Consider the following 16982-nt stretch of genomic DNA (forward strand, 5'->3'; position numbering starts at 1 on the left):
CATAAAACATTTGATTTTGCACAAAAGTATTTTGGAAACAGCAAATTAGGCAAAGGTACAAGACTGTAACCATAAACGATCATAGACTTTAATGGTAGCAGCTAACTATACATTAGCCGTTCGTGGGTGCTGTAAACATTTCCATTATAACCGCAAGCTCCACCAATCAAAGACGTTGCTGTTAAGCTTAGGATTGTGGGTAGTGTAGTACTTCTACGTGACATCGCAAATAAAAATTTTTCTCAACAGGCTTGATAGACGGACTACAGAAGCATTAACCATTGTTTAGTCTCGCTTTGCCAGACCATCCTCTACAGCGCTGCGGAGGAGGGTCTTGCTAGTCCACACAGCATACCGGGATGGGAGAAAAATGTGCTCTGGTTTATTGCCATTTCTTTAAACCAATCACAATCGTCTTGGGTGGCGCTAAGGACGGAGCCACAGCGCTTCTACTAAATAGTCTCAGGAAGGAACTTGTTTTGGTGGAACGTGTACGTTCAAAAGTAGTTTTAGTCGTTTAACAGAAAACTCCAATTGGACAGATAGTCTAGCTAGCTGTCTGTCAGCAGACGAGCTGCAGAATTGCACACATTGGTCTGTTTTTTTTTTTTACTCAATGTCAAATATCTTGATGTCTGCGTAATAAGTTGTCATGTCCATACAAAACAAATGGGCATTATTGAAGTCTGCTGACAGTTTAGGTGAAGCCAATTGCTTGAAATGCTGCTGAGAAGGATCCTTCCACACGAGTGCCCTAAGGAGGCCTCAGTTCACACTGTGCCAGTCAAGCCATGCCGTGACACTCCCCATCTCTCAACAGACAGAGCATTGCGGATGGCACTCGCTGTCACAACATGGCAGAATGATAGGCCCTCACTGCTCGCTCCCTAGTCTCCCACTGATAATGGTGTCTACTGAACAGTCGCAGAGGATGCAGACTTCAGACCACCCTGGTGGTGTCTCAGCTCCCTGAGAGTATGATAGGGTTGGTGACCTTTCCTCTGTACCCCTTATGAGGCTCAAACTCTGGAGGCTTCTCAAGGGACGGCCTCCCCATTTCAATTCTTCATGCCTTCAGGAACACTCATCATCTCTTACACCTTACCTCCGTCTTATGTCCATATGAGGGGCTTAAAAGAGAACTTGCATATACACAGGGATTAACACTGAATGTACATATTTCATGTCAGGTATAATTAGGGGTGGGACAAAATAGCAATGCGGCAATGTATCGTCCTTCTTTGTGCGATACGAGAATCAATACGCTGGTGCCAAATATCTGTATTTTAATTAATAAAATGAGGCGCTCTAAAAAGATTTCACTGCTCCCGTTGCTTCTTACTGCCTTCTCGAGGTGGCGCTCAACACGTGAATGAGGGAAACTTGACTATAAATTAACTAGCCTAAGAGGTTTTAAGTTTTTAACAGTATGGCGAACAGCAATTTGAGGAAAATAACATTAGGAGATGCCCCAGCAACATTTAACTTAGAATGATAGCGTGATGCATCATTATAGGATTGTCTAGCAGTATATTGATTGTAGCAGAATTGCTGTATCGTGAGCCATGTACCATGTTCTGTATCCTATCGTGAGGTACCCTGTGATTCCCAGGTATAATCGTGCCATTTTGTGTTGAATGTGAGATGCAAGGAATAAGAGTCATTTCATTCCATCGCCAAGGGCAAAAACATACACCCTGGTGTGAATACAGTAAATAAACACAAAATGTTTTCGTAATCGTCACATACAAATGACTGTACAATGCAGTGAAATTCGATCGCTGCATTTAACCCATCCTAAGCATTAGGATATTTTAAACACATACAAATACAGCGCCCTGGGAGCAACTTGGGGTTCAGTGTCTTGCTCAAGAACACTTTGACATGTGGCCGGAGGAGGCCGGGATCGAGCCACCGGTCTTGTGGTTTAGGGCCAACCCTCTCTACACTCTGAGACAAATGCATCAAAGGCATAAGACTGTTATTTGGTATATTTTGCACAGATGACTGACAACACCTGGCGCAATATATCCAAAAATAAGTGATAAAATTAACAATGAATCAGATTAAAGGAAAAGTCTGACATTTTTGGAAATACACTTGATTTCTTGTTGGGATTTAGAAGAAAAGTCTCACATCATACAGTTTGGAGTGAGCTGCCCAGCATACTGTTGAGCAAGGTTATGTTTCATGGCTGATTTTTGGTTTGCATTCTTATCAATGTCAGTGTGATTTTGAATGAGGGTTTCTAATTTTTGAAAGCAGAAGCTTTTTGAAGGTTTCACTTCGGCTCTCTATAGTTAGCACTCTATTTTAAGTATTGTATACTGTAATACTGCATGATTATGGTCCTTTATTGTGGTTGACATTGCAGGTGTCAGAGGATCTTTTAAGGGAAGTATAATTTTATTTTACTTGTTCTAAGATATATACTATACGAATAAAAAGCAACCAGTTAGAGCTGCAAAGATGAATCGATTTAGTTTTCAACTATTAAATTAATCACCAACTGTTTTGATAATCGATTAATTGGTTTGAGTCATTCTTTTGTGAAAGAAAAGTAAAAACATTTTTGATTCCAGCTTGTTAAACGTGAATATGTTCTAGTCTCTTCTCTCCTCTGGGACAGGAAACTGAGATCTTTGAGTTGTGGACAAAACGAGACATTTGAGGACGTCATCTTGGGCTTTGGAAAATACTGATATTACTAATATACTGACATTTTTTACTATATTTTGACATTTTATAGACAATAAACAACAACTACTATAACAACGACAGAAAAATCAACTATGAAAATAATCATCAATCAAAAGTAAAAATTCTTTGGTTCCAGCCTTGTCATTTGAGGACATCATCTTGGGCTTTGGAAAACACTGATGAATTTTTTTTGTTACATTTTATAGACCAAACTCTTTAGTTTGTAGCCCTAAATCCCAATTTCTTTTTGACAGTGACAGCTGAGGAATGTTGGCTTCAACTGTTCCCAGCTTCTGCTGCTGTCAGAGGCATGACACTGGTATGCTAACCAGCGTCTTTTATTCCTTAGAAAAGGTCAAAGCCGAAGGCAGCTATTCTTTGTGATGGATATTTGAACTCTTCAGGGCTCTGACGCCACTGACGTGTGTGCAGTGCCGCTTATCTCCGTGAGCTGCCAGAACTGCATCAAGATGACACTCTAGCTCTGTAATGATAGGGGCTTGGTGGCGTTTAACTTTTTTTTTTCCTCTGTTTGTTTTATAAGCTGCTATTCTCTTTGATTGCTTTGTTGCTGCACGGAGCAGGGATGTTGCCACAGCGCCAGTGGCACCCATTGACCTTAAGGTCAATCTGGCAGCAGGTTCTGAGTTTTGACAGGGGCAGCCAACTGTGGAGAGAGGAGCATGCCTTTGGGCGCTCACTGTGTTCCGTCAATGTTTGTTAGTCAAATAAACTGCATAGTATCACCCCTTTTGTCTTTTATTAACAGGGTGAACCAATGACAAATTTAGTTTGAGCCAGGAAGCTGTGACAGTCAATATAACCTGCCTCTTTACATCATAAAGTCCCAGTAACGATGCTAAAAGGCTCTCCATCAACTGCTGTCTTCACACATTATCCATCTTCCCAATAACATGCAAGCTTACAGTACACACACACACACACACACGCACACAAACACACAGCCTGCGAGAGAACCGTTAACAGTTTCCCGTCTCTGCGATTGATGATATCGACATACTGTAAGCGATGGACATTTTCAACTGAGCAGTATTTCGCAGGACGGTGCAGGAAGGAAAAAACCTCATTACAGGAATGAGTCAGGGATGAGTGTGGCTTGTAGTACTGCAGGAGGTGAATGAAACAATTAGTTTCTGCTGCGCAAGAGCTACAAAACACACATTTCCCTCTTTTGTAAAGATAGCCTGCAGAAGTGCCACGATCGGAGACTCTCTGGGACTTTTTTTTTTTTTTTTCTTCTTCACACAGTTGCCCAGAAAAAGATTTTTTTAGTTGCATTAGTGAGTAATACGCCCTACTTTATATGGTGTTGTTACATCATACTAGAAATGTTGCTTCTTCTTTTTTTTTTAAGGAATTACATAACTGTTAATTTTGAAACATGGGTTTAATGTTCAACTACATTGTTTTCAGGTTGTTTTGGTGGTAAAACAAAAAGAGTGTACATGTACTGTACATATGACTGCTACCTGACTCATTCTGCGTAATCAAATCTCTCTGTGTATTTTAAGTGTGGCTGTAATTTCTGTATGGTACATCACAGACTGAAAAAATGGCTTAGCTATTGTGAAGAGACAACATGGAAAGAGTTCTCTGTTTTTGTGAAATTTTTGATACAAAGCGAGTTTCTTTCGATATTCCAAATGAGACAGTAGGACTGTTTCACATGTACTAATTCAGTCATGATGAACCATGATGATGATTATAATGATGATGGTTTTGTTTGAACCATCATTGATCTATTGGCTGATGAGTAACAGGAATGCCAAACTAGGACCAAAGAAAGTTGGAAGCACTGTTAACCAAAGAGCACTGACAAATAGATTTTTACTCTCTAAATTGTCCTGTTCAGTATGTATCTTGGTCACAATAAATTGAATTTTTTAACTACCCAATATCTGTATCAGAGTCAAAATGTCAGTATTTGTAGGGCTATACTATAGTTTGAAATATGTATCTACTGAAAAATTAGTTTTGTGCATCAACGCTTCCTTATCAGTCTATGCATGTAAAACTGTATAAACTACTTTATGCAAACATTAGAAGCCACAGAACAAATACCAGAGCTGTAATATTATCAAGAGAAGCTACTTGGAGAAAAAAGTAGCTGATTTTGTAGAAATGTTGACTTTTTTTATTTCAGCTTCAAAACCCACATGGGTTCTCTTCCACAGCAGAGCCAGTAATCCGGAGTTTAAACTGTTCCCACATCCTCAGATAACGTTTGATTTTCCTTTCTTTTACAGTCTGACTCTCATGTGTAAAGTTTAGGATGTACTTTGTGAATATTTTCATGATTTGCAGATTTAAATGTAATAGATCCAAAGAAACACTCAGATCATATCCAGCTTAGGCCATACAGAGGAATATATATATATATATATATATATATATATATATATATATATATATTTTTTTTTTTTTTATATATTTTTTTTTTTTTATTTATGTAGTTGTGCGAGCTGTTCCTGTAAATGCACCTGGCCAACGCACCATAAGGAATAATTATTAGGAGTAGTTGCTTCATTGTTATAAAGAATGCATATTAATTAAATAAAAGATAAAAGCACAAAAAGACAGAACGTGACTGCAGTTATATACCATGATATAATGAGTAGTGATAACACCAGTCACAGTGGCAGTATTTCAGGACAAATGTCATACAGAGCACCCAGTAAAAATGTATTCTAATTTATGTGACGCGGGTGAAAACAGTGTTGGAATATTCCCTTGTGAAAGGCGAGGGTTGTCATGCAACTATCACTTGAAGGAGCGAAAAATAAGAATCAGATATGCAGATATAAGATAGGCAGAGCGAAAAGTTCCCAATATGTATATAACACACTTTATCTGCAAACGGAAAAGATAGTTGAAAACAGCTAGAGGTCTCGCCATGTTCCACAGAAACATTGTTTAATCATATTTAATGTGCCTTATCTTGAACTATTTTAGGAAGGAAATTGGTACCCTCAATTGCATGACTGTATTAAGGCTGACTGATTGTTAAATGTGACTATTGTGCATAGATGAGATGACTCAAAGTGGAGGGAAGATTAGTGAATGCTTTAGTGTTGACTGGGAATTCTTCCATGGTCATAGTGCAAGTGCTGAAATAGACAGATGCAAATGGACAGTCGAGCCAACAGTTGAGAGCCTCCGCTTTGTATGAATAAGGAGCAGGATAAAGTTGAGAGAAAAATATCCAAGGTCTTAGATGAGTCTGAAAAGATGCAGAACTTCTCCCTCTTTAGGGGTTTTCCCCAAGCTTGCTTTAAAAAAAAAAAAAAAAAAAAAATCCCCCACCCTTGTGGTTTGAAATGCAAAGTTAACAGTTTTACTCAGCCCCCTAAGGCTTGTATAGTCTCTCCTAATCTTTTTTAATGTGTCAAAAGGCTTTCTTGAGAGTCTCTGTGAAATTTCACACTTAAGTTGTTTGCAAAGTCAGTCTGAATTACAGTGTAGAGTGAGGGTTAACTTTTCTGAAAGCGTTAGGGAAAACTTTTTCAAAACTGTGCGTGTTGTGTTTGAGTATGGAGAGTGTGTTAGAGACGACAACACAGTATGATGCTATATCTTAGGTCGGACCTCTACATTTCAAACTGTGCCTGACACGGGCAGGTTGGATCATACGAAAAGGCTTTAATGAATTATTAATTATGTAATCTGATTTTAGGTGTATATGTAAACAAGCCTCATTAAATCATTTCAAATTAGTACTGGGCAATAGAATTTCAGTGGAATTTTATTGTGATGATATGATCTTATTATCGTTTTACAAAATTGTGTTGTCCAAATCGGTCTCAAATTCCCCAAAACAACTAAAACTAACAAAAAGAGTTACTAACGTATGTTTTAATTTGTGAAGATTTTTGTCAGTGCAAACAGGTTATTGCATTGAATTTCAATTTGATGATTTTGTATCAATATATGTTTTGTTCTTTGGAGGCCATTTTTGGCCAGATGTGGGTTCCAGCGCCTGGGGTCTGATATGGCTATGGTTACCAAACAGATGATTAAACCTTCTGTTATTACCGTTAGTGCTAAGCTCCGGACGCAGCAACGGTGCCTCTGGTGCACCGGAACTATCCCGCTAATGAAACGTCGTCGATATAGACTAGCTGGGGCCTACGGTAACTGTGGATATGTCCCCTGGGCTGTTGTCAGCCCTCATCCTGACTAAAGTCTCTTAGCGGCAGGGAGTGAGTCAGACGGACCAGGGTGTGCTAGCCGTGGTCAAAACAATCATACTAAAAATAACTTTATGAGCGTGTTGAATGTTATTGTAACATTATAACGTTACAGTACGGTTTAGACACCAAGCATTAGAATGAGCCACTTGTCTATGTAGCACATCATAGTAAGCTTGATTGATGTTAAAATATCATATCAATAAATTAGGTCTCCTCTGTTACTGTCTTGCAAAGTGGCATGTAAAATATGTATTACTGTTACTAAGTATAATTCAGGGACATTGTATGATTTGCAATTACTTTTCAATTTATCATTGGGTTTTTCTGGGTGTTTCCCGTGTTTTGACGGAAATTCAAGCAGCTACAGGGGTCAAAGGTTACATGCCACCATTGACAGGCGATTAAACAACATGCTCATGTCATTGATTAAAATTACAGATTAATCTGGGTTTGAACATTGTTGGAAACATTTCGGATAATGTAACTCCACAAAATATATAACATAGGTATAGTCGTTTTTAAACATTTAAATGCAGAAATATTACATATATCTTTAAAACAAAACAAAAATATCACGGAATAAGAGAAATTGAGCAATTATTTTTGTCATAATATATCCATCTATATTAGAAACATTTCTTATTAATAATACAATATTTATTCCCGCCATATCACCCATGCCTCTTGCTTAAATATTACCACACAAAGTGCATACACAGTCAAACTAAATAATTCATCAATAAAACAAGAAAAGAGCATCTCATCTCTCCTTATTGAGGCAATACACTGCACATTTAGCCAATTTGCTCAAAATAAATACTGCTGTTGAACAACTGGCCAACCCAGCGATGGCACAGGAAGCAACGACTTGACACTTTATAGTTAAATAAATGACAATTTGACATTATCATTACATTACATATTGTCTGTGTCCTACCTATCAACCTCTTCACTTAGTAGTCATGATATTATCTCAGACCGCTCATTAACATTGACCGGTCAAAGGCATACACCAACTGCAACGATAGCTTAGTTAATATGAAAATCATTCCCACTGCTCAGACATTTTTGTTCAGATTGTATGCATACGATTAGTTTCATCACCCTCCGAAAGGCGTGAATCCATTCTCTTAATGTAATTTGTGGAAAATGTACCATGACAGTGTAATTATTTTGAGGGGGCCAATTTGCATTTCCAGTGCTCTGCTAACTAAATGTTACTGTAGGTTCTAAGGCCTTAAAGATAAATTAATAATCTAGAGTATTTAAAAACCCATGAAACATTTAAATTGAGTAATTTCACTTCCTGAAGGGCATAGTGGAGATTTTTCCATACGTATGCAGACAGACACACTTTTTAAATAAACATCAGCACTAATCACTGAGACAGAAATCCGAGTGAGAGCAGAAAATATTTTCTGGAGCTTTTAATGGTTCCTTAGGGGCTGCCCTCTGACTTAGATTAGATGGGATTTAGACAAAGTTGATGCATGCACCTCTTTTACCAAAACTTGGAATTCTTTTTTTTTTTTATCCCAACAAATTATAAGGATCACACACTTGAATTTTACTGTACTTTTTCCCTGATCAAATTACAACACAAGTGTGTCTTATTTAATTTAAGCACGGAATGACAATGTAATGTAACCGTGCAGCAAAACATAGCTATATGGGGCATTGCTGCACAGCAAGCTTTGATCAACTTTTAAGGGGAAATCGATTGGAATTGTTGCTCTGCCCCAATTTAGAAGACATCTCATCAAACTGAGTTGCAAAGGGTCTAAAGACTACAAGTGTTCATTTTTGTTCCCCTAGTGCTGCAAATTTAGTAATTGACTCAGATTTTTGGCTTCAGGCAATAACCTAATAAGGCCATCCAAGGTTAATGATAGACCCTTTTTAGACTGGCTGAACGTCTGACACCGATATGTAGTGGTAGTGAAAAACAATTATTACTTACATGAGAGACACTCAGGGCAAAAGCCTATGACATCTGAGTGAAACGTTATTCGCTGCTATGTTTTGTTATAGTTCAGCCCGTGTATCAAATGATACCCTTGGATATTAGATCAAAATGCCACAGTTGTTCAGACGGTGAAAATCCCAGCAGTGGCTTGTGTTGCTCCTTTACAGCCATCTCTTCCCAGGAACACCAGTGCCACAAATCTCTGTGATTTAACGTCTTTCCCGTCCAAGCAGCTGGAGTCAGCACAAGTGTCATGTGCCGTTGCCAATCTGCTGTCATGGCGTCCTCTACCAAACTATTTATCCCTTCCCCTCCTGCTTTATTAGCCATAGATTATGCGTGGTCGTGGATGGTGTAGAGCCTCTGCTGTCGAGGTAGCCTTGTAATTGACTCTGGGGAGACAGGGTGGATAATCATTTGAGCGTACCCCAGGATCAGTGAAAAGCTGTTGAACACAACTGTTTTCACTTTGTCCTGTTACTGTTACTTTCCAGTTCCAGTGTTTTTTTTTTGCAATGCCAACAGCATGGCTCCAGTCAGTCAACAACTTTGGTCAAGACCTAAATATCTCAACAACCATTCAATGGAGTTCCATATTCATATTCCCAGAGGATGAATCGTATGCCTTTGGGGTTCCCCTTACTTTTACTTTAGGACCACCATGAGGTTGACATACATGCTTTTGAGTGAAATGTCTCAGCAACTTTTGGTTGTCATGAAATTTGCTACACACATTCAAGCCCTCCTCAGGATAAATTGTAATAACTTCGGGGATCATGAGAGCCTTTTATGTAGGGCCATCATTATGGCAACATTTTAAGTCTTCCCATGGTACAACAGGTATTTGGTGATACACCAAGTACCTGTATAACTAATGAAATTCCCCACAGATTCAGCTGTAACTTGTGTTTATTGCTGATTAGCAAATGTTAGCATGCTAACATGCCAAACTAAGATGGTAAACATGGTAAAATCATACTTGCCTACCATCAGCATGTTTGGATTGTTATCCATTGTTATTAGCATTTTAAATGTATAGTTTTTATATTAGTTGTCTTTATATGTCCATGTCGAGCCCTTATAGTGCAATATGCCTTGCATCGAGCAGTAGTGATATGTAGTCATTTTGTTACAAAAAAATTTTCTGCTGTTTTTTAGAACTCTGGATCCTTGACAGCCACCTCCCCCAACGCTCCAGTGACTGGTTACAAGCGTATGGTCATTCCAACCCAGCCACCTCTGACTGCCACCAAAAAGTCTACGCCCAAACCTCAGGCTCCTGGGGGAGTCTCGTCTATCCCCCCTTCTTCTGCCAGCCCGGTGGCCAAGCCTCAAACCCACACTGCGCCTCAGCCTGTCCCAGCCTCTTACGCTACAGCCTCGACCCCAAGTCAGCCCACCTTCAATGTCCAGGTGAGGTCGGCCCAGCCTGGCCCCCAGCATCAAGCGCCAGTTGGGCACCATTTCGGCCAGCAGCCCATTCGCAGCCCTGCACAGGTGCAGTACATGCCTGCCCAGCCCAAAGGTCCCGACTTTGCCTATGGACCACCACAGCCTGGCTTCTCCCAGATGGCTCAGGGTGCATATCAAGAACAGCACCATCCAGGAGTACCTCAAATAGGTGGCATAAGCACCAGGAGACCTGAGCCGGCCCCCGCCCAAGCATACCAACCTCCAGGCCCCAGAAAGACCTACATCACAGATGTACCCCCAAGCTTGGCTCCCTACACTGCTGGACCAGCTGTTCCACCAAAGGTAAGAACGTTGTTCATCACATTACCACATGCTTGATCAGTTGCTATCATTTTTAGTTATTCTAAACATAGGTGGAAGAAAACAACATATTTGTTATATGTAGAAGAATATCACCATAGTTGTGGTTGAGGCAACAATCAGTCCACCCATTTATCCATCAATGTACCCTTTTTATAATTTTCTGCAAATTTTCATACTCCGGAACGGTGGCTTTGGGCTAAGCAGACTAGCCAAGGCATCCGTTTCCCCAGCCACATCTCTCAGCTCCTACTGGAGAACCCTGAGGCATTCACAGGGCAGCAGGGATATTTAATCCCTCCAGCGTGTTGTAGGATTGCCCTGGAGCTTCCTCCCAATTAGATATCCCTGGAATACCTCCACAGGGAGCAGTCTGTAAGGCGTCCTGATTGGGTGCTTGAACCACCTCAACCTGCTCTTGTCAAAACGAAAGCATAGCAGTGCTTCTTCAAGCCTCTCTGGGATATTTGAGCTCTTCTATCTCAAAGACTGAGTCCACACCATGGGATGAAAAATTCAGCCCTTTTAGTCACTACTCAAATTCTTTGAAAATAGTTGAGGTTTCGAGCATGTAGAATCAAAAGGTAAATAAAGAGCTTTGGTTTACTCTAGAAAAACCATCTGCATGACTGGAATCACTTCATCAATCCACCTGTTAATGAAGTGTTGACCTATATCTCTTGAGCCCAGGAGGTCACAGTATGAGCAGGCCTGAAAAACACAGCCTGTTATTGTAGGGCTGTGCAATTGATCAAAATTTTTAATCACGACTATGATTTCAGCTCCTAATGATTTCAGCTCCTAATGATCACAAAAAAACGAATGATTGAGAAAAACGATTATTTTGCACATTACATTTTGCAATGGTATTGTCAAGCTGGTGTTTGGCCAAATCATTCTTTGTCAGTTCTTTTTCTTCGTGGCATCTTTTCATGTTATATACCATTTTATAAAGTAGAAATCTCTGAGTGCAAGTTTGGTGTTTTCTCATATGCACATTTGTGTGTGTGTGTGTGTGTGTGTGTGTGTGTGTGTGTGTGTGTGTGTGTGTGTGTGTGTGTGTGTGTGTGTGTGTGTGTGTGTGTACAGTATACATACAGTACATTTGCATTATGCAACATCAGATGGCAATGCAATGGGGAGCTGCTTGCCATCTTCCATTTAAACAGAGTAAACTGTTGTTTTAACCTTTATGAATTGTTAAAGATCTTCTCTGTTGGGGGTTTACACCATCTGATTTCTTTTGCCTTATAAACAGCAGCTCGTATTCATGTACTTTATATATCTACCCACTGTAAATCTAATCTTATTCCTTTAGGTTCATTTCTTTTTCATTTAATTGTGTAAAGAAAATTGTGTACAAAGTTAAAAATATAAAGGTAAAAACACAAGTCTTTACGTTTTTATGCTAGTTATAAGTATGTGTACGCGGTTATGATTGTGTCTGGTTACAGGTTACATAAAAAAAAAAAATCCCTGTTCATGACTAGCATGTCCGCTGTGTATTTTAAGTCCTGGAAGCTCTGAGTTTAGGGTAAATTATAGCGACTCTTGTCATGCAGATTTGGGGAAGTTTATACTTCAGCAATACCTTACACCACCTAACATACCCGAGATAATGTTAAGTTGCTAAACTCATCTGTTAGTCCTCATCCTAAAAGCCTTTTTTCTTGTAACGTTAAAAGTGAAAACACAGCTGATAAAGTCTGCTTGTGACAGCTGACCAAGTCGCTGGCTTGAAATGAGAAGTATGCTTTTGTCTACCTCTGTCTGGTATCAAGGACCTGATAAATGTTTACCATTTTGACTTCTTTTTTTTAATATATAATTTTAGAGTCCATTCTTAAACCGTGTCGTAGTAGGTGTAGCATTTAATGCACATGGTACTCAAAAAACATATTCATAATAAGTTTAAAAAGCATTACATTTGTTGTAAAAGCTTTCAAAAGCATTGCAAGACGTTGGACCTTTTTATAAACTGTACATTACTGAGAAGAATTACAAAATACTGTCATTCCTTAGAACAGAGTAATCTATGCCACAGAGACAGCTATTCTAATCTCAATACATCCAGCCGTCGACAATCTCTGGAAAGTGCAAGGCCCTTGAGTTTTCTTTAATTCAAGGATTTTATGCTAGTTCAAAATACAAACTGGGCCTCCCAGCCTCTGGGAATAGCTCATCAAGGACTGTACTTTACTAAATACAAATTAGCTTCAACATTGCAGAGAGTGTCTTAAAAATAAGTCTAATTATATTTGTTCAGAACAAAAGTCTACATTTTGCTTGAAAAGCTTGCTTTGGTCCCAGTATGATGCATTATTAAAAAACAAAAGGTGGCGTTTAATAGATTTGTGAGCATCTCTTTGATTTCAGATAAAAGCAAATCACTAATTTTACAGATATAGCGTGGAAGCTATATATATATATTTGTCTTTCTTTCCCAAGGATATACTGTAGCAGGATAATGGGCTCCGCGCCTCCCTCCCCCGTGCTTTATTTGCTTGCTTTAAAAACACATCGTTATAATGCTCCATATGCACACATTCAGCCAGATGATGAGCTGTAAATTACTCTGTAGTGTCACATCATGTTTGACCCTACCCTCTCCCAGAAACTTGCATACTGTATCCAAACCTTAGTTCTAATCTGACTTTTTGTTCATTTGTGTGCAGTATGGCAGCTCTTTAATGCCCAAATAAACCAGACACTATAAAAGCAAGATTGGACTGAAAGCAAAATCTGTCAACTTTGCCTTTGTGATCATCACTCTGCTTGACCCAATGTCATGACATGTTCATAACCTCTTACAAATGGTGGTAAATCTACTTAAAAGAAGTGGGTTGTTCCTCTTTTAATCTGTAAATCTGTAAATAAACCAAAACATAGTCAATGAAATGAACTATTTACATATTTTTCCATCTCCAGTTACTTAGAGTTAATGTTGATTTTATGTAATACCCAAGACTTTCTCAGTAGGGGGTCTGCGACTGTGATTGAGGACTTTTATTCAAGAGATCATTCCACATAATTGAGGGTATTCATAGAAGGTCAGTGCCATTAGAAGTCCAAGATGAAGTCCTCAGATGAAATTCTATGATCTAGAGTTCTGATTAGCTTTCCTGGTCTGCCCCCCACCTCACCATGTCACCCCCTGCCACCCAGCACCCAATGTGTCCTCACTCGCACGTAAAGTGAAGGTGTAATAACAACTTCTCATATCAACAGGCTCCTAGGATGCTTAATGACCCAAATCCACCAGTGTTTGATCTCTATTGTAGTCCAAAAAATTAACAGATTTCATGGCTGCCGGTTAACATACCAATTTCCACGAGTCTCTCCATCTACCCCGAAATTGGAGGAAAGCTAAGCTGGATGATGCCTTGTGTTATTGCTGAGCTTGAGTGACGTTTGACAGGGGAGGATTATTTTTGAACTGCTCAATCCCTGCAGTCAGTTAAAGCCCCCTCGAAGGTCAATGATGGTTTCAACTGTCAAACATGTTTAAATATCTGACATTTCTCTGCCTTCCAGTCTTGGCCACTTTGCCTTTTGACCTGCACAGGAACATTTGCATATGGTGCCATCAGAATGTGTTCAAACGACCATTTTAATTCATGTGACAATGGCATGAACTCTTTTTTTTAATCTCTCAAAATTTTTTGAAAAGTAAAACAAAAATCCCACCTCCAAAAGAATGCAGTTAGCAACACCTGTGAACATCCAAATGCAATTCAATGTGTGTAAACATTACTAGAGAAATTATCTTAGACAGTGCACTAACTCATTAATTCTGTATTTAAATGGTAATTCACGATTTTTTTGCAATGTATTTTTAACAACACGGTGGAATGCATCATAAACACCAGTTCTTTCTTGTTTAGGCTAATTTAATATGTATCATAATGTAAAACTGCAACATTAATTTGTGTGCAGATCAACCAAAATCAACAACAGCATATTGTCTGTGGCTAAATAAATACAATTATTGGCCATGTTCTGACCAAGTTATTTATATAGCACTTTCCAAAAACAAAATGACTAAGGGTGTTAAAGTTAAACAAGGAATAAAAAGTAAATACAATCCAAAAATAAGAATATAAATGAGTTGATAATGATAAAACAATGAAAATAGTTTTTAAAGAAAATATTTATTTGAATACAACAAGCACCACTTTAGTCACCGGAGCACCAAAAAACAGCTGTGAGTCAAAGATGACGCCCAGATTACTGCCTTTTAGTTTGATATTATTAGAAAAGGCACCCAGCCTAGACAAGACCAGAAGAGGAAATTATTAGGATCCCTCATTTGGAGTCATTCAAGTGCAGGACATTTTTAGACATCTAGTTCTTAATATCAGCAAGGCAAGACATAATATAGGACTAGGCTGTAATGGGTCATACAGTTGTGAATTATCTGCATATTAATGGAAGTCAATATGACTGTATGTCTGTGGAAGACGTGCCCCAGAGGTTATTTAAATCCAGAATAAAAGGGGACCCAGGACAGACCTTTGGGGGACTCCACAAAAACAAAAGATTTGGCATTGACAGTAACCTATGGTTTTGTTTTTGTGGAAACTTAACCACTCATAATACTCTCAGATGATCCTTATTCTGCAGTGTCTGAATATTACAGTAAAATGAGCTGTCCTTTCATTTGCATCACAAGTACTTATATTTATGCCTGGGAAGACAATCAGGTGTGAACACTTGCTGTGTTTACATCATTCGTGGTGCCTTCTCCTCAGGTGATTGACCCCAGTTGCCCTACCCTCATGAACTATGAACAGCTCTTTAAATAAGCAAGCTGACTGAGTGCAGGGTTACCAGCTCTGCCCTAGATTACCAGGGAGGATTCTTTGCTTGGTGCAGGGTTACCACGTGTAACTACAAAGTGAGAGCCCAGGGCTTAGACAAGATGAAGACATGTTATCTGCAGCCCTGTGATCTTTTCTCTGTGTGTAGATGCTCCTTGGAACAAATTGCTCTTTGTTCTACACAAAGCAAACAAAATGTGTATTCTAAACTATGTATTGATAGACAAATTGATAGACATATTGTCTCATGTTTTTAAGTAGCCTTTTTGATGCCAATACATTTTCATTTCTTTCACAGCACCATCGAACCATTACAGTGAAATCCACATATTTTTGTGTCTTATCAACAGAATTTCCCTCTGGCTACACGGAAAAAGAAATAAATACTTCTTTAGAATTCTTTACAGCTGCTTTCTATTTTTGTACTAAACCATAAAGTGTTAACACATCAGAAAAAGCAGCCTTAAATTGTCACTGTGCACCTCAACATGTGTTTATTTGCTATTCAAATGCCACCCTATGTAAAAGACAAAATCATGATTTCTATTTCGACAGTATGTAGCAATTTCTGCCAAATTAAGGTTAAGTGGAGCTTTCAGAAAAATGCCACCACTAAAATAAGTGTGTGAGTGTGCGCAATTGCGCAGTTTGGGTAGAAGGTACAAGTAATGAACCTGAAAATATAATTAGAACATATTCCATGCAGTTTCTCACACTGTGATGTTTTCTTAAAGGCACAATTAAAAACAAAATGAGTCATGTTTTTGAAAAAGCACACCCACTGCCCTCTCAACAATTTATTTGTTTCTTTTCATACTGTTCAAGAAATCAAGATTACAAAGAAGCACAAATAAAAGGCGCTTTGCACTATGTTCATCATAATTAAATCTCATACTTTAGTAAGGCTATATATACTGTATATATTTTATTTGTTTGACATGAAGTTGAATGCGTTAAGTGATTTGAAGATACACGTTTCAGTTTCCGTTCCGTTTTACTCACCAAAACACTTGTGTATGTCCTTGAGGCCTGACTAATGTGTAAGTAATTGATGTGTTTCTTAGCGCATTTAGACCAGAGAACAGCACCAGTGTGCTCATGTGCGTGCACAAGAACAAGCAAAACGGGGACTCATTCAAACAGTGCTCCATAGAGCAACTAGTGTTAATAAACTCAACAGGGTACCTTCAGTTTGGGAGAACTCTGTTGCTAGGGGACTGACAGTAAAACAGACATTGTCCTGTTTTGTTTTCAACAATGGTTAATGATGCTGTTATTTCTGCATGGCAAATACTTAAAGGTGCAATATGTAATACTGACAGCTAGTGTTTAAAATAGTTACTGCAGTACAAATTCCAAACTGGAGAGAGTTGTAAAGAATCTATCTCCGTTGATCACGTTCGTTTGTTTGCTGCTTTCATGACTGTACTACTGTTCCAACTGCAGCGCGCTGGGTTTACGTTTTTACAGGTGTATCTGGCAACCCGGCCTGGCTGTCAAACTCGGCCGTTG

General features: G+C 38.8%; 1 protein-coding gene across 4 annotated transcripts in view; it reads left to right on the forward strand.

The window, feature by feature from the left end:
* The window catches only part of lpp (LIM domain containing preferred translocation partner in lipoma), a 178549-nt gene that overhangs the window by 90460 nt on the left and 71107 nt on the right, over window positions 1-16982 (forward strand). For all 4 annotated transcript variants that reach the window (XM_028587317.1, XM_028587318.1, XM_028587319.1 and 1 more), the window contains one exon: window positions 10036-10632. In XM_028587317.1, coding sequence (XP_028443118.1) covers window positions 10036-10632 — 597 coding nt within the window. The remainder of the gene's footprint in view (window positions 1-10035; window positions 10633-16982) is intronic.

The sequence above is a fragment of the Perca flavescens genome, chromosome 9 (assembly GCF_004354835.1).
Source record: "Perca flavescens isolate YP-PL-M2 chromosome 9, PFLA_1.0, whole genome shotgun sequence".
Classification (NCBI taxonomy): domain Eukaryota; kingdom Metazoa; phylum Chordata; class Actinopteri; order Perciformes; family Percidae; genus Perca; species Perca flavescens.